The sequence below is a fragment of the Papilio polytes genome, unplaced genomic scaffold, assembly GCF_000836215.1.
Source record: "Papilio polytes unplaced genomic scaffold, Ppol_1.0 DF824002.1, whole genome shotgun sequence".
NCBI classification, from domain to species: Eukaryota; Metazoa; Arthropoda; class Insecta; order Lepidoptera; family Papilionidae; genus Papilio; species Papilio polytes.
In genome coordinates this window covers 309,877-326,525 of record NW_013525202.1, presented here as the reverse complement: position 1 = coordinate 326,525, position 16,649 = coordinate 309,877, and the positions used below count along the sequence as shown (strand labels likewise).

The 16,649-nt window shown below is 34.9% G+C and overlaps 1 protein-coding gene across 1 annotated transcript in view; it reads left to right on the top strand.

Moving 5' to 3' along the window:
* Positions 1-656: 656 nt before the first annotated feature.
* The window catches only part of LOC106101251 (transcription elongation regulator 1-like), a 17,077-nt gene continuing 1,084 nt past the window's right edge, over positions 657-16,649 (top strand). Inside the window, exons 1-11 of the mRNA XM_013280411.1 lie at positions 657-744; positions 1,461-1,596; positions 2,466-2,531; positions 2,634-2,871; positions 4,041-4,179; positions 4,729-4,894; positions 5,653-5,876; positions 6,380-6,498; positions 7,531-7,681; positions 14,350-14,548; positions 15,241-15,341. Of these exons, the coding sequence (XP_013135865.1) occupies positions 667-744; positions 1,461-1,596; positions 2,466-2,531; positions 2,634-2,871; positions 4,041-4,179; positions 4,729-4,894; positions 5,653-5,876; positions 6,380-6,498; positions 7,531-7,681; positions 14,350-14,548; positions 15,241-15,341 (1,617 nt within the window). The 5' untranslated portion in view covers positions 657-666. The remainder of the gene's footprint in view (positions 745-1,460; positions 1,597-2,465; positions 2,532-2,633; positions 2,872-4,040; positions 4,180-4,728; positions 4,895-5,652; positions 5,877-6,379; positions 6,499-7,530; positions 7,682-14,349; positions 14,549-15,240; positions 15,342-16,649) is intronic.

Below are 16,649 nucleotides of genomic sequence, written 5' to 3'. Positions count from 1 at the left end.
TATTCTCTCTATTTCTCATTGAAAATCAAATCTATTTAGAAACTGTAAATTGTTTAAAACGAAAGAAAACCACAGATTATTTTTTTTATAACATAAGGTGGCAAACGAGCAAGCGGCCACCTGAATCCACCAAAATAGCGAAGCGACCGCTGCCCATAGACATCCGCTATTGCAGCATTGCCTACCCTTCATTGACGGAGACGCACATAAAGAGGATACTTCCCCTTCCTATGCCTCTTCACCGTCAAATCCACTTCTTCTCCCCATATTCTTCTATAAGAAAGGGATGGTAACGGGAAAGGGACTTAAATTAGGCCTCCAGCACACTCATCAGACGAAACACGGAATTGCTTCCATTTCACACCTGTCTGTGGTCGTGGTACTGGGGGCGAGCCCTGCAGTGCTAGCATGTTAAAGCGGGCACTACCACTGTTAAAGACTGAACCTGCAATGTGCAATATAAATAATTAATTATGATTATTTAAATTTTAATATCTAGAAATCATTCTGACGCAAGTAAAAATAGGAAAAAGGGTACATATCTCTGTATTAACCTATCCCTATAGACCCTTGATAACTTAAAACCTCTATAACTTAATATATTTTGTGTTTCCCTTGGACTTTAACTTATCAAGGTTCTACTGTTTTTCAGGAGCAACAACTCAGATGCCGTTGACAGGACCTGGCAGCAAAATGGAGCCAATCAACGTGGATAATCTACCTTCGCCCAAGAAAGAGGAAACTGTTAGTTATTTTTTTAAATAATAATTTATTGTCTCTTTTGTATATTTCATGGAAGTGGCTTCTGTAGTTGCCCTGTGTCATATGCCAATTCCTTCCCCAATACTTTATTACCATTCAATGTTTACACAAAGAAATACATTACGACTAGCTGTTACATTATCAATAGCAAATGTCAAAATGACATGACATGACAAACCTTAGCAATCTTCCTTTCTTGATGTTGGCAGCAACTTATGGTCTCTTTCCCACATTAGGGTTTTTCTCCAAAATATTGACCCCCTAAGTTTAATGGCGTGAAAATATATAGCCTAAGCGTGACGTAAGTGTAGGGCTTTTTATTAAGAAAAGAGTTATTCGAAAATATGCTGCAATTGCTGACATCTTAAACCGTTTCTTGTTAGTGTATCTGTAGAGATACATCAATTTTTTTTTCTAAACACCTTGGTTCATCAAGGTTAAGTGCTATGAATATTATTTTGATATTCGAAAAAACAAAATCCTGCCAAGTTAAGGATTAAGCCACAAAGAAGTGTGTTTATTTTATTATATTAATTCTTTTGAAACTGATGAAAAGATACAAAAAAACATATATCAGACCCTTAAATAGCTGTATTACTAACATTTTCAAGAAAAAACTAAATGCCGTCTGTATATATTTAACGTGGGAGAAGTCATGAGCAACAGCTAGTATATGTATAGTTATCTGATGGTGGCAGGTGATACCACCGGAGCTGGTGGTGGCAGCGGCGGAGTGGACGACGCACAGCGCTCCCGACGGCAAACCGTATTACTACAACGACACCAAAAAGGAATCAGTATGGGAGAAACCAAAACCTATGAAGGAATTAGAAGGTAAGGGAATATTTTAAACCATTCAATTCAGTATAAAAAGTTTTATTTGATATTTTTTAAATTTTCCACAAGTTTCTCTTCCCTTGATCTATCTACCCCCTTAAAGTAAAGACTCCCCCCTTTGACAGATTGACTACCATTGACTACCTCCTCTAAATCAGCGGGTAGCTCCTCCATCAGTGGCTAGCTTCCCCCTTAATGAACGGCTAGCCCCCTTAAAGACTAAACCCCATAATTAACGGCTAGCCCCCTTAAAGACTAAACCCCGTAATTAACGCCTAGCCCCCATAAAGGCTAGTCCTCTTAATTAGCGGCTAACCCCTCTTAATTAGCGGCTAGTCCCCTTATTAACGGCTAGCTCTCCTTAATTAACGGCTAGTCCGCCCTAATTGACGGCCAGTCCCACCTTACTTAACTGATAGCCTTCATCAATTAAAAGCTAGTTCCCCTTAATTGTAAAGTCATAAGAACCTTTAAAGAGCGTCGGCAGTTCAGTGGTTTAAGCATTTTACTTGTAATCTACAGGTCCCAGGACCTGTACCGTCCTGGGACCTGTAGATTACCTTTGATTTTCGATTTTCGAGATACTTTGTTGTTTTTTTTACAACGAAGTGACACCTGAGCGAATGTGATGAATGAAATATGACGATTGACATCACGTGTCTCATGCCAACACCGGTCGCGTTTCAGTCACACGAAAATGATTGTAACTTTATTTTAATTTTATCTCAATGGTTGAATATTTTCGAGTCAATTTTTTATCTGGTTATTTTTAACAAGTAGAATCTTTTTTTAAAAAAAACATGCATATTCCCTATCATATTAATTGTTTAAAAGAAGTATTTTAAATTATTTTATCTTTTTTACAGAGCTACAAGCAAAGATAATAAAGGAGAAAGCTCTGTCAGAGAAGAAAATTGACGATAAGATGGAAGGTAAGTGAAATACATTAAATGCGGAAATTTAAAGGGAGTTGTTCGTTATATGGAGTCGTTCGTTATACGGAGTCGTTCGTTATAGGGAGTTTTCTGTTCCAGTGATAGATGTGGACGCGCACGCAGAAGCTGCAGCGGCGTCTGAAGATGCGAGGAAAGTGGCGGAGCAGGAGCAGGAGAGGGAGAGAGAGCAGGCGGAGAAGGAGAGAGCGGAGAAGGAGAGAGTGGAGAAGGAGCGCGCGGAGAGAGAGAAGGCGGACAAGGAGAAAGCGGAGAAGGAGAAAGCGAAGCAGGACAGGAGTAGACCGATATCGAGTACTCCGATATCTGGCACGCCTTGGTTAGTTTTATTGTGAAAAGTCTTAATAATGTGAAAGTTTAGATGTATGTTAGTTTGTAGCCTAAACTGAAGGAATCTTGAAAAGCATAAATGTAGAGAATAATCTAAAACACATAGGATAATTTTTTCCTCGCGGACGCAGTCGGGAGCGATAGCTAGTATGTAAATAATGATAAACACAATTGAAGCTAAATTCTTTATTTTATCTATACTACCTTATTGTAACTGCTATGTCTATATTGTACAATTATTATTACTTTGAAGTCGGTGTCAGTCAATGTAGATTCATTACTTAATTGTTACTATACTTTCAATTGTCAATTGTTATGGTACAAATGTAGAAAGCCTTACGTAGAAATATCACTGCGTACCTTGGCTGACACCGACATCAAAGTAATAATTGTACAATATAGACATAACACTTACAATAAGGTAGGTTTACTATTTTCAAGGAATTATTTCGTTACTTTTTAGTGTACTGTTTTTTTGAGAATATTTTGTTTTTGGTGTATTTTGTTTGGAAGTCGGTTTTGTTTTTTTTGTATGTAGTTTATTCATGAAAAAACTACTTTGCTGATTATGAAACATTCCTTCACCATTCGAAAGGTAAAATGGAAGCAATTCCGTGTCTCGTCTGATAAGTGTTGCCTGAGACCTAATTTAAGTCCTTCTCTTTACCACCCTTTTCTTATAAGGAGAGGGTGGGTATGGGAAGTGGATTTGACGGTGGAGACGCATAGGAAGGGGAAATGTCCTCTTTATGTGCGTCTTCTCTGTCGAATAAGGGTAGGCAACGCATCTGCAAATGTGTGTCTGTAGACAGCGGTTGCTTCGCCATTTTGACAAATTCAGGAGGCTTGTTGCTTGTTTGCCACCTTATGTTATTAAAAAAAATCAAAATCCGTACAGAAGTTTATGCTACACTAACCCATTTAAACTTTTTATATTACTAGCTGTTGCTCGCGACTTCGCCCGCGTTAAATTAAAAAATATACCCTATGTTACTCACAGATAAATTACCCTTCTAACGGTGAAAGAATTTTTTAAATCGGCCTAGTAGATTTTGAGTTATTTCAATACATATAAAAATACAAATCTTTCCTCTTTTTAATATTAGTATAGATGAAGATAGATTTTTCCTCATAATGTCAATATCGTCCCCTGTACAGGTGCGTGGTGTGGACAGGGGATGGACGCGTGTTCTTCTACAACCCGACAGCGAACTCCTCGGTGTGGGAGCGTCCGCCGCAGCTGGTGGGCCGAGCTGATGTCGACAAGGCGGTGAGCCAGCCGCCGGTGGATCTGCAGGTATGCAGTACACAAACTAGCTGTAGCACCTCACTTTGTACACATTATAAACATCGAAACACGATATCATCAACATTATATACGATATTGGCGGAGTTATTAGAAATAATATGGTTTTCAGCTAAAGAAAATAATGAATTTTCAAAGATATACTTCATACTAATATTGTAAATGCGATAGTTTAGATGGGTGGATGGATAGATGGATGTTTGTCTTACTCATCAGAGTGTACTGCCGGAGGTCCAACTTTAGTCCCCTTTCTTTCCCACCCTTTTTTATAAGGTAAAGATGAAAGGGTGAATATCCTCTAGGCAACGCTGCAATTGCGGATGTCTATGGGCAGAGGTCGCTTTACAATTCGGTGGATTCAGTTGGCCGCTTGCTCGTTTGCCACCTTATAATATAAAAAAAAAGGGGCGTTCAGAATCTTTAATATTAAATAGATTATGTGAAAAATGTTTTAAAAATAGTGTCTATGCCTATTCTCTGTATTTTTAATCTCTTTGCGAGTACACATAATTTACCTTTAACCGATATTTCGTATAACAGCGTAGAGCAGGTGGTGTGGGCGCTGCCGCAGCAGCTGTTGCTGCCGGAGCCGGAGCCGCAGCGGGCGGCGCTGCTGCAGCAGCGACAGGCAACGGCGAGCTGAAGCGCTCCGCCTCCGACAGCGATAATTCAGACCTAGAGCCCGCTAAGAAAACGAAGACTGATGGTGAGTACTGTTACATATATACTAGCTTGCGCCCGTGACTGCGTCCGCGTAGAATAAAATAATAGCCAATGTCACATAGATAAATTACTAATTAACACTATGTTAAATTTTTTCTGTAATTTATATGGCTTTGATACTTGTTTTTTTTTGTGTTGTTAAATGTACTTGAAAGGAAAGGCATTGGCTCCTTAAGCACAGAATTTTCTAGTTAAGGAGCCTGATATTAATTATACAATAAAGAATTTTTATTATTAAAAAAATACATTTCTAATGGTAAAAGATTTTTTGAAATCGGTCCAGTAGTTTTCGAGTTATTTAAATTTCTTTCACCAATAAATAACGTTATTTGTCAGTGACATATTATTACTAGTAGGTACTTGTCTATACTATTATAATAAAGCGTAAACACACACTTCTTTGTTGCCTAAGATGTCAGCAATTACACCATATTCTTGAATAAATCTTTCTTTAATAAAATGCCTCACACTTACGACATGCTTTAGGCTATAAATTTACACACTATTTAACTTGGGGGTAAATAAATTGGAAAAAAAGTTCATGTCGGAATGGGACCATTAACTACATCTACCAACATTAAGGGAGCAAGGTTGTCGACGTTTTGAATGATTTCGACATTTTACCAACATAAACAATAAAGTCTTTATAGTTTCATGCGGATGAAGCCGCACGGAAACAGCTAGTATTAAGATAAACCGATAGTGTGTATGTATAGTGATGTGATGATGGTGGTGGTGCAGGTAAGAAGGGCAGCGTGATAGACGCGGGCAAGCAGGCGGCGGAGGAGGCGGAGCGGCGCGCGGCTCGCGAGCGCGCGGTGGTCCCCTTCGAGCAGCGCGTCTGCCGTTTCCTGCAGCTGCTGCACGAGAGCTCCGTCTCCGCCTTCAGCCCCTGGGAGAAGGAGCTGCACAAGATCGTCTTTGATAGCAGATATCTGCTCCTCAACTCGAAGGAGAGGAAACAGGTAAGGATGGATGTATAGACTGGATGTTAAAGGTGCTATGTTAAGATATCTGCTCTTCAACTCTAAAGAAAGGAAATAAATGTGTGATGGATGTATAGACTGGACGTTAAAGGTAACTTCTTTGAAAGGTATGTTAAGATGTCTGCTCCTTAGCTCTAAAGAGAGGAAATAGATGTGTGATGGATGTATAGAATAGATTTTTCAAGGCAACTTCTTTGAAAGGTACTATGTTAAGATATGTCATAGCTAGATGGCTCAACTCTAAAGAGAGGAAACAGGTGATGGATGTATAGACTGGGCTTGCAAGGTAACTTCTTTGAAAGGTACTATGTTTTACAAAAGACTGATGTGTAAATGCATCATCGAGCATTTAACGGTGAAATTCTACCAACAAACTATACTAATTTGGCCGATATCAAAATTTTTCTAGCAAGCACACATAGACTTTTAAGTTTTTCATTACCATTCGAAGTCGCGGTAAAAACTTATATCATGTGTTCTAGGTTTTCGACAAATACGTTCGTGAGCGCGCAGAGGAGGAGCGGAAAGAGAAGAAGAACCGTCTGCAGGCGAAAAAGACCGCCTTCAGAGAACTGATGGAGGAGGCTAAGCTGCATTCCAAGTGAGTTAACAGACCAACCACTTAATCTAAGGGGGAGTTCAGAACAAGGGGGAACTGATGAGAAAGGGGGAGAGGAGATAACCTATGGGAGCTGATGAACAAGGGGGAGAGCTGTTCATCGAAGCAAGGGGGAAGATGATGAATAAGGGGAAGGTGATAGAAAGGGGAAGAGCCGATGAGAAAGGAGGGAGTCAGTGCTCAAGGGAGGAGCAGGATAACGATAAAGGAGAGGTGATGTACAAAGGGGGACAACCAATTGAGCAAGAGGGCAGAGTAGACGTTTAAGGAGAGATGATCAAGAGGGTTAGTAGAAAAAAAAGGGGGGATAGGCCATGATTAAGGGAAAAGCCTATAAGTAACTTTTTTAATTGTACGACTACTTGTATACAGTTTTTCAAATACAGCAGAACCTCGATAACTTAAACCTAGGTAACTTAAAAACTTCTATAACTTCAAAAAATATTATGTTCCCTTATCATCAGAGCACAAAACCTTTACAACATAGACCCTTGATAACTTAAAACCTTTATAACTTAAAATATTTTGTGTTTCCCTTGGACTTTAACTTATCAAGGTTCTATTGTATCTTGACCAGTCAAGAACGGACGCAACTTGTACTATATTTCAAGCATAAATGTATATAAAAATTAGCATAAATACATCCATACTAATATTATAAATAGCCAAGGTTTGTGTTTTGTATGTATTGAAATAACTCAAAAATTACTAGACTGATTTAAAAAAATTCTTCCACCATTACAATGCTGTTATTACTGAGGATAGGCATTTTTGTTGTATTTTTAATTCCACAGGCGGAAATATGTATATACGACCTTTCGCCCGTGACTCCATCCGCGTGCTATTTAAAAAAAACAAAAATTAGTAGTCTATGTGTTGTTCCAGATTATCCTCTACATCTATGCCAAATTTCATCAAGATCCGTTCAGCTGATTAGGCTACAAACTCTAACAAACATCCATCCATCTAAACTTTCGCATTTATATTAGTAAGATATATTTTTTTCCCCTTCAGATCTTCTTTCACGGAGTTTTCTTCGAAGCACGGTCGAGATGATCGCTTCAAAGGAATAGAGAAGGCTCGCGACAGGGAGAAGTTCTTCAACGAGTACATCGTGGAAGTGCGCAAGAAGGAGAAAGAGGATAAGGAGAAGAAGAAGGAACTGGTGAGTTTAGAAGCTTGCGGATACAGCTGTGGCGAATTTATAAATTATTTGTCACAGTCTGGGGAATTTATTTTCCTACCCACTTTGGTTTAAGTAAGAATTTTCATGTGTTTTTCCATGTTCTATATATGTGGCATTTTTCATTGAGATTGGTTAAGCTTGGAGATATGTAGTAATAAATGTCCATACATATAAAGTTTTGCATTTATGTTATGGTAAAGTATTGTATTTTTTACCAACTATGACATACATCTAGATCCGTTTAGCAGTATAGGCTAATTTTAACAAACATCCAAACATTTCATATTTATAATTAGTAAGAAGTAATACATCACCAGCTCACTATACGTCCCCACTGAGGGGCTCGGAGCCTACGCTAATCATGGGTGACTACGCCATAGTCAGCCACGCTGGCCAAGTGCGGGTTGACTTCACACATATCTTTGAATTTCTTCACCGATATGCATCACGATGTGTTCCTTCACCGTAAGAACGTCGGGTAAATTATGTACATATGAAAATTCGAGAAATCTATAATCACATTGGTACATGGCGGGATTCGAACCCAAGACCTGTAATTACAAGTCAAGTGCTTAAACCACTGAGCCAAGAAGTAATACATACAATAGATAAATTGTTAAAACATAATGTAATGAAAATCTTGTAATTCTTTGTGAGTAAATCCTGAGTGGGTAGAGAATTTAATTCTTTGACTGTACTGAAACCGTTTACAACAAAATTTAAAGAAAATCGTATAAAAGTGACAGATTTTTTTAAAAAGTTTATGTCGTTTGAAGCGGTTTCTATCCAAAAATCTTCTAGTTAATTATATTTATTATGCTTGACTATAAAATTGAGAATATAACCTACATGAAAGAAATAAAAATTAATTTCTATATGTTAGGTAAAAAACTAATGGCCTGTCCCACTACTGGCAGATAAGGACTCAGATAGCTTATGACGTCACTGTCATAACAAAATTCGATATTTCCATCATATTTTGTATGTTGGATTGTTGTCTGATAATTTACAAGAATTTTGGGACAGGCCCTTATATGAAATATGAGATCGACCAAAGTTCTATCAAAATCAATCCAGTATAGTTTGTCTAAATAAGATAGATTAGTTTGATAAATGACGCGTATGAAGTGTTAAGCAATTTGTATGAAAAATGCCGTACTTAGACAGGTATCGTAGTGACGAAACACGCAGCGAACAATTTTGAACTATCGATATTTGGTTTAAATAATTATCGAACTCAACTAAAATTATTTTCTTATTAACTAATTTAAAGGACAATTCTAGTATTGATTATAGTGTAGAGAATTTAGCGATGACAGAAATAATAGTGAAATCCAATTCGATTACGTACGGCTGTAGTAGTAATAAACATTTATTTACTCTCATTATTTGATATAGTCTTTATTAATTTCGGAAAACAATGTTTTTTTTATTCCATAAGTTATAACTATAAATCTATCGATTCCAACTACTATAAGAATAAAAATGGAAAATCGATAAGATTCATGACTGATTTTATACAACCCATCCCTACTGAATTGTCAAACTAATCTATCTTATTTAGACAAACTATGAGAACTTCTTTTAATATAGATTTACTAAATTCTCAGTAATAAAAGCTTTTATTCGATTTTAATCCAGAATAAAAGTTAATTTAACCGAAAAAAACGGTTGTAAAATCAAAGAGATTCAAATACATAGAGTAGGCATAGTTGACACTTCACTTGAGACATTTGTCACAACTAACGTTATTGATAACCTCAAAACATATCAATATAATTGTATTTAAATTAGTTGCTAATAAGTAATATAATACTAGCTTTCGCACGCGACTCCGTCCGAGAGGAATTAAAACAAAAGTGAGTAGCCTATGTGTTCTTCCAGACTAGCCTCTACATCTATACTAAATTTCATCGAAATCCATTAAAGGTCTTTAGATTACATACTCTACCATCTAAACTTTCGCATTTATAATATTAACTAGCTGTTCCCGTGCGGCTTCATCCGAAGAAAATTACGAAAATTTTGATTTTATTGTTTACAAGTGTCAAATTCTCAATTGCATATGTCAAAATGACATGACACGACAAACCATGGCAATCTTGCTTCCTTGATGTTGGCAACAACTTATGGTCTCTTTCCCACATTAGGGTTTTTATCCAAAATATTTACCCCTTATGTTTTATGTGAAAATATATAGCCTAAAGCGTGACGTAAATGTAGGGCTTTTTATTAACAAAAGAATTATTCAAAAATATGGTGTAATTGCTGACATGTTAGGCAACAAAGAAGTGTGTGTTTACGCTTTATTATAATAGTATAGATAAGAAATGAGATTTAAATGTGTTTATTTTGTGACACTGCTTAGTTTCTTTTTTAATAAACGACGGAGCTTATTACAATTTAGTAAAATGTTATATTACATGTCAACACGAAGCACTAAACTTGACAACTGATATAGACCTTTCAGAGAAAGTACCGGTGATAAAAAAATTATTCGCTATGCCTTGTCTATGTATTATTTAAATATCTTTAAAATTGACATACAAACCCACACATATAAAACACTAGCTGTTTCCCGCGACTTCGTCCGCGTGGTATTAGAAAAAATACGAACTATATAAATAACAAAAAGCTACGTATCCCTCGGGAACAGGACATTTCTCGGGGATGAAGCTTATCCCATGTGTACTCCAGACTTTTATATCTGTGTCAAATTTCAATAAGATATGTTGAACCGTTGCAGAATGATTGAGTAAACCTTAAAAAACTAAATTAATCCCACGGGAACCGTAACTATTCCAGGGATAAAAAGTAGCCTATGTCTTTTTCCAGACTATGCTCTAAACCTGTGCCAAATTTCATGGAGATCCGTTCAGCCGTTTAAGCTACAAACTCTAACATCCATCCATCTAAACATTTATAATATTAGTATGATATGATATATATTTATATGATATACCTTTCGCCCACGACTCCGTCCGCGTGGAACTAAAAAAAAAGTGAGTAGCCTATGTGTTCCAGAATATCCTCTACATCTATACCAAAATGTCATCTAACTGCCAAGCCGTTTAGGTTACAAACTCTAACAAACATCCATCTAAACTTTCGCATTTATGATATTAGTCAAGTATAAATAATTAAATTGATCTCAGATTTACTGTATTTTTAAGGCTTTATTTTGTTGCTAATTTTAAATATATAATTTACACTAAAAACCCTACGACTTTGTCGATGGCATTTAGTGTTTTGAAGAGATTTTGTCGAGAATATATTTTGCTATTGCTGTGCGTTTAAATTGTTTGAAATTTGAAGTGTTTTTGCATATCTATGATATAGACTAAACGAGACCAGGGATTTGAAACATTTTTTTGAACAAAATTCGTTAAAAAATATTTTTTGTACCAGATTTTTTATACCTGGTCATGTTTTTTAGTAATTGAAAAGTCTATATCAAAGATTTTTAATGTCATTTGGGTAAAAAAAATGTGTGTATTTGATAGTAATGTATAAAAAAATTAATTTTTAGGCGAGTAAGTTTTATGATCGTGTGTAAAGATTTTTTATTCAAATGGTTTAGTTTAGACATGTTTTTTTTGATGTAAACACGATCATGACCTGTCTCGCCACACGCTGTGACGAGTGTCCCCTTTAGAGGCGGTAAAATCTCCGTGTGGGAGCTTATTTACCCGAGGGCGGAGGCGCCGGGAGCAGGCTCCGGACCACAGGGACGGGGTGGACACGTTAGGTACACTAAATACAAAACATAATACATAACACAAAAAATATTTCAAATTACCTTCATTTTGAACGTAAATACTTGGACACTCAACATGGTAATGATTTTTCTAAAAAAAGTATGTTAAAAAAATATATATTGTAGTTTAACTATTTTTTATTTTTTAAAGTGTTTATTTCGAAAATGATAAAAAAATTAGGTTTTTTTTTTTCAATATTATTCTGATATTAATGAACATTTAAATTATTGCTCAGTATTATTTAGGAATCCGTCGATTTGTTAAAAAAAATAAGTTTTCAGGAAATCTAAACACTTTGAACACAATATTACCTAAGAAATACAAATCTTCACTACAATTTTATTTGCTTTACAATACTGTTGATGTTTTTTTTGTTTCACTTTTATAAAAATATCGATGAAATTTGATTTTATTTGAAATATCATGAGATAGACTTTTGGTTTTGGTAACTAGCGTTCCGTCCTCGGTTTCGTGCGGGTATTTTTTTATCATTTTTCCAAATTGAATTTACCCCAAGGGATGTAGCTTTGGTGAATTATTGCGATTTCAATTTTACAGAAGTTTTATTAGTTTTTGTAATTACATTTTTTTGTCCCTTTTAGTTTTCTGTGTAAAACTCATAAATTATAAATTTCTTAGGGCCTAAGATAGTAAACCTGCGACTCACCCCGTCCCGCCAGAAATAACATTAAGGTTAGATTTAGTTTTTAAGCCGATTTACGTAAAAAAAATCCTAAAAAATGTATGTATAATGCATACTTTTGAAATTATATAAATTTTAACCTCAAGGATGCATGCCATCGTATATTAAAGATGGTAGAATTGAAAGGTGGTGGGAAGGCCTTTGGCTCAAGACGCAAACTAATAATTTTTTTTTTTCAGGATTTTTTCTTTTGAATTTTTTTAAAGAGATTTTTTCAACTAGTGCAAGTTTATATTTGTTATAGAATATTAATTGTAGCAGTGATTTCGGAAAAAAAATCTCTTTGGAAAAATATGTGTACAGAAAAATTTTAAACTAATAAAATCAGTAATTTTTGAAAATTGTCAGAGGATTTTATAGATTTTTTTTGGATTCGGAAAGAATTTAAATGTAATTTTTGCAAAGCATATATCAATTTTTTTTTGTAATTTGTCCTTCCGACATGAAACAGACAGTTTTTCTGTTAAATCTTGTTATTTTTTTTTAAAGGCGCAATTCGAGATAAAAATAAATTTTTACGGGTAACACAAACTATGAAAATAATTAAAAGCATTCATGTATTTTAAACTAGATTTTTAATTTTTTAAAATTGAAAATAACCTTTTTTAGCCTATAAAAGACAGTGGATACGTTAATGGATATCTTATAATATAAAGCTATACTAGCTTCAGCCCGCGACTCCGTCCGCATGGAATTAAAAAAAAAGTGAGTAGCCTATGTGTTCTTCCAGACTATCCTCTACATCTATACTAAATTTCATCAAAATCCGTTCATCTGTTTAGGCTACAATCTCTAACAAACATCCATCCAAAATTTCGCATTTATAATACAAAGTATAATTTCATAAGTCTGGATTCGAACCCGGGACGAGCAAATTATATGATATTTACAATCGTTTTACATGAATGCTTTTATTAAAAAATGAAAAAAAAAATTTTTTTTCTAATTGTATATTTTTTTAGAAGTGATTTTTTAAAAAATTAGAAGTAGTTCACCTGATGTTATGTATCTCTTATTTAATAATTTTATCTACTTTGAGAAAAGCAAAAATAATTTTTTTTATTAAATCTATAGCCATTTAGGCCATAGATGTTTTTTAAATAATTTTAATTCTGACTTTATTAATAACAAATTTTGTTTTGCCCGTAAATTAATGAATTCGCCTCCTAGAGTCGTAGTTTATAAGAAAAAGCGAAAGTAAAGTTTGATTTTTTTAAAGTTTCCTTATCTTTTAAATAATTGAAGCCGTAAAGTAAAGATTTTAGTAAATATTTGAGAACCATTGCCTCTATTTCTGTTTAAAAAGGGGATTTTTTGAATGTCCAATAATTTTTTTTTTTCTTACTTACAAGAAGTTTGAGGTTTCTTAAAAGAAAAATCTCATTAGAAAAGGAATCCCAAAAAATGTGTTACCGGAGTTAAATTCATAATACTTGAAACTGTATTTAAATTGTCAGTTTACAAAGTGACAGAAGATTATCTCTCAATTTCACATTATATTTAAAAAATATATTATATGGAATATTTAAAGGCCGCCATCTTTGAAAGTCGGGCATTCGCTCGCTGACTGGTAGCGGCAAGTCGTGTCAAAGTGTTCGGTACATTTTGAGGTTGTAATTGTTATTAGTGGTTGATTCTTTGTTCCTCCAAGTTATTGTTGTAAAATTACTTTAAAACATATAGATTTTGTGTCCAATCAAATAATAAATTTGTTCGTTATCTTGTAATTCTTTTTTTTTTATTAAAATTCTATAAAAAAAATAAGGATTGTGTCATTTTAATCCAATTATGTGACATCTTTACTTTCGCTCTAACTAATTTATATCTCTTTCAGGAACTAATGCTAATTATTTATTTCCACAGCAATAATGATATTTTTCTAATGTTTTCAGCTCAAAAAAAATCTAATGCCACAGCGTATGTCATATGGAACACTATCGGGATAGAATGTGATTCGGAATGGAGCTCTGAATTAAAAAAATAATAAAAAAACATAGTTTAATCACTGATTTTAGGCACATCTAGGGTTGTCATGTCTAAAGATCTTAGAAGTGCCTTAAGAAGTCAGTGTTTATACCTAATTTATTGTTTTATTGTTGAAATAATTCCAAACACAATCTATCTCCTTAGTCGAATAAAATCCGCGCCAATCACGAGCTTCTATTGACTTCTGTTTCTCCTTCTAGGTGAAAAATGACTTCCTAGCTCTGCTGAAAGAGAAGAATGTGGGCAGACACACTCGCTGGGCGGAGATCAAGAAGAAGGTGGACAGCGACCCACGGTACAAGGCGGTGGAGAGTAGCACCGTCAGAGAAGATTACTTTAGAGAGTACTGCAAGCAGGTTAAAGATGAGAGGAAGAAGGAGAAAGATGGAAAGGAGAAAGGTGAGTTAGCAGAGATTTTACCCTCTAGGTTCTGTTTCAAACATTGCAACAAATATTGAAGGTGTAGTTTGTATTTTGTTATAATACAGTCAGTTGCATGAAATATACTAGCATTGCACGCGACTTTGTACGCATAAAAAAGTATCCTGTGTTCCAGACTATCCTCTACATATTTGACAATCGAGATTCGTTCTGCAGTTTAGGCTACTAACAAACATCCATTTAGAATTGAATATTTATAATATTAGTAAGACTACGGGAGGTTTGAGTCCTCTTTCCTTTATCATTTTCTTATAAGAAAATAGGAAAAGAAATGGCTTTGAGGAATGCGTAGGAAGGAAATACAGTAGAACCTCCATAACTCAAATCTCGGTATCATAAAAACCTCTATAACTTCAAAAAATAATATGTTCCCTTCCCATCAGAGCCCAAAACCTATCCAACATAAACCCTTGATAACTTAAAACCTCTATAACTTAAAATATTTTGTGTTTCCCTTGGACTTTAACTTATCGAGATTCTACTGTCTTATTGCATGTGTCCCTTCCTCTCTCGACATGTAACATATATACATCTGACTGTACAATAATGTCATTGGCATATACACTAGTTTTTTTTTTTAAATGTATTTTGCAATATAAAATCTAATCTACAATTATATATCTATTTTAATTAAATTCGTCACCGTCTAGAACGCGACCGTACCGTGAGCAAGAAGGACAAGAAAGACAAGGACAGGGATAAGGATAAGGAGAAGGAGAGTAAGAAGGAGAAGAAGAAAGAGAAGGGAGAGGTAAGTTGAGCTTGTCTTAGGAGGGTCGGCACAGTATGTGCTTCCATCCGCAGTCATATCTGAATTAATTCCCCTAATATATCCTCTTTCACACAATCCATACATACTTCTGTCTTCTTCTATCTAAAGTAGAGAAGAGGTAACGAGCTTATAGTTTTCAGGGAAATAATAAAACAGAACATTTTTACTTATTTCTGTGTGATAATTAATAGGGTTTGGAAAAATGTAATTGGAAATTAGAAAAAAGGCTTTTGTATGTGTTTTTTCTTGAAAGTACTGTTTTTTTTAAATCATATTGAGGAGCAGTTACACTAAATATAGGGGTTTTCTTTCTTTTAGTGTAAAAATTACATAAATTTGTATATGGGTGGTTATTTTGAGGATTAGGATTAGCTCAGCGAAAAGTCAATTATTTCTTTTACTTATTTTATATTTATTATAAATTAATTATTACAAAATAAATTATTAATACACGAAGACATGCACAAACAACATTTATAGCTACTTTTATATTAAACTCGAGTGCTGTAGAGACTCTTCCCGCTGTTACACTCTGCTCACGCCTTTTTCGCTCCCCGCTCTTAAGTTTATACGTTTATATTTTATACATGGACGTAGCCAGGTAGTTAAGGGGAGTCAAGTAGTAAAACTCATTTTTTATTACCAAAAAAGTACAAGTCGTTTTTTGTCTTATCTGTGTCTTAAGATTGTAGGCAACTAAGGGCCTGTCCCACCACTGGCTGATAGAGGCTCAGATAGCTGGCAGATAAGGGAACAAAATCCGAAAATTACATCATATATTTTACGCGTTCCATCGTTATCAGACGATTTACAATTTGGTGGGACAGGACCTTAGTGTTTTGTTTTAATTTTTTCATTTTTTTTTTAATTTTTTGACTCTCGGTTGACGCCTATTTATGTATTTATATATGTGCAGAAATAAATTACTTGATTATTTAGTGGTTATTTCACTGCCTACACTTGTGTATTTCAGGTTTTTTTTTAATAATTCATAATCGTTGCTGACTGTCATAATCTGCGGGGGTCGTTGCTACCCCACGCGTTTTTAAAAAAAAAACATCGAAAAAAATTTTTTTTGAAAAAAAAATCACCCGTTATAACGTTTGAAAGGAAAAAATATAGTGTGTGTTACAGTGGTTTTTGTGCAACGGACGGACGGAGTTACACGGTGAGATATATTCCGAGATTATAATGCGAACCTACATCGGCATTGCGCGGACCCGCAGACTATGACAGGCCTTAGGGCGCTTGCAAACGGGAGGCTTATAAAGTCGCGTTTACAACCTT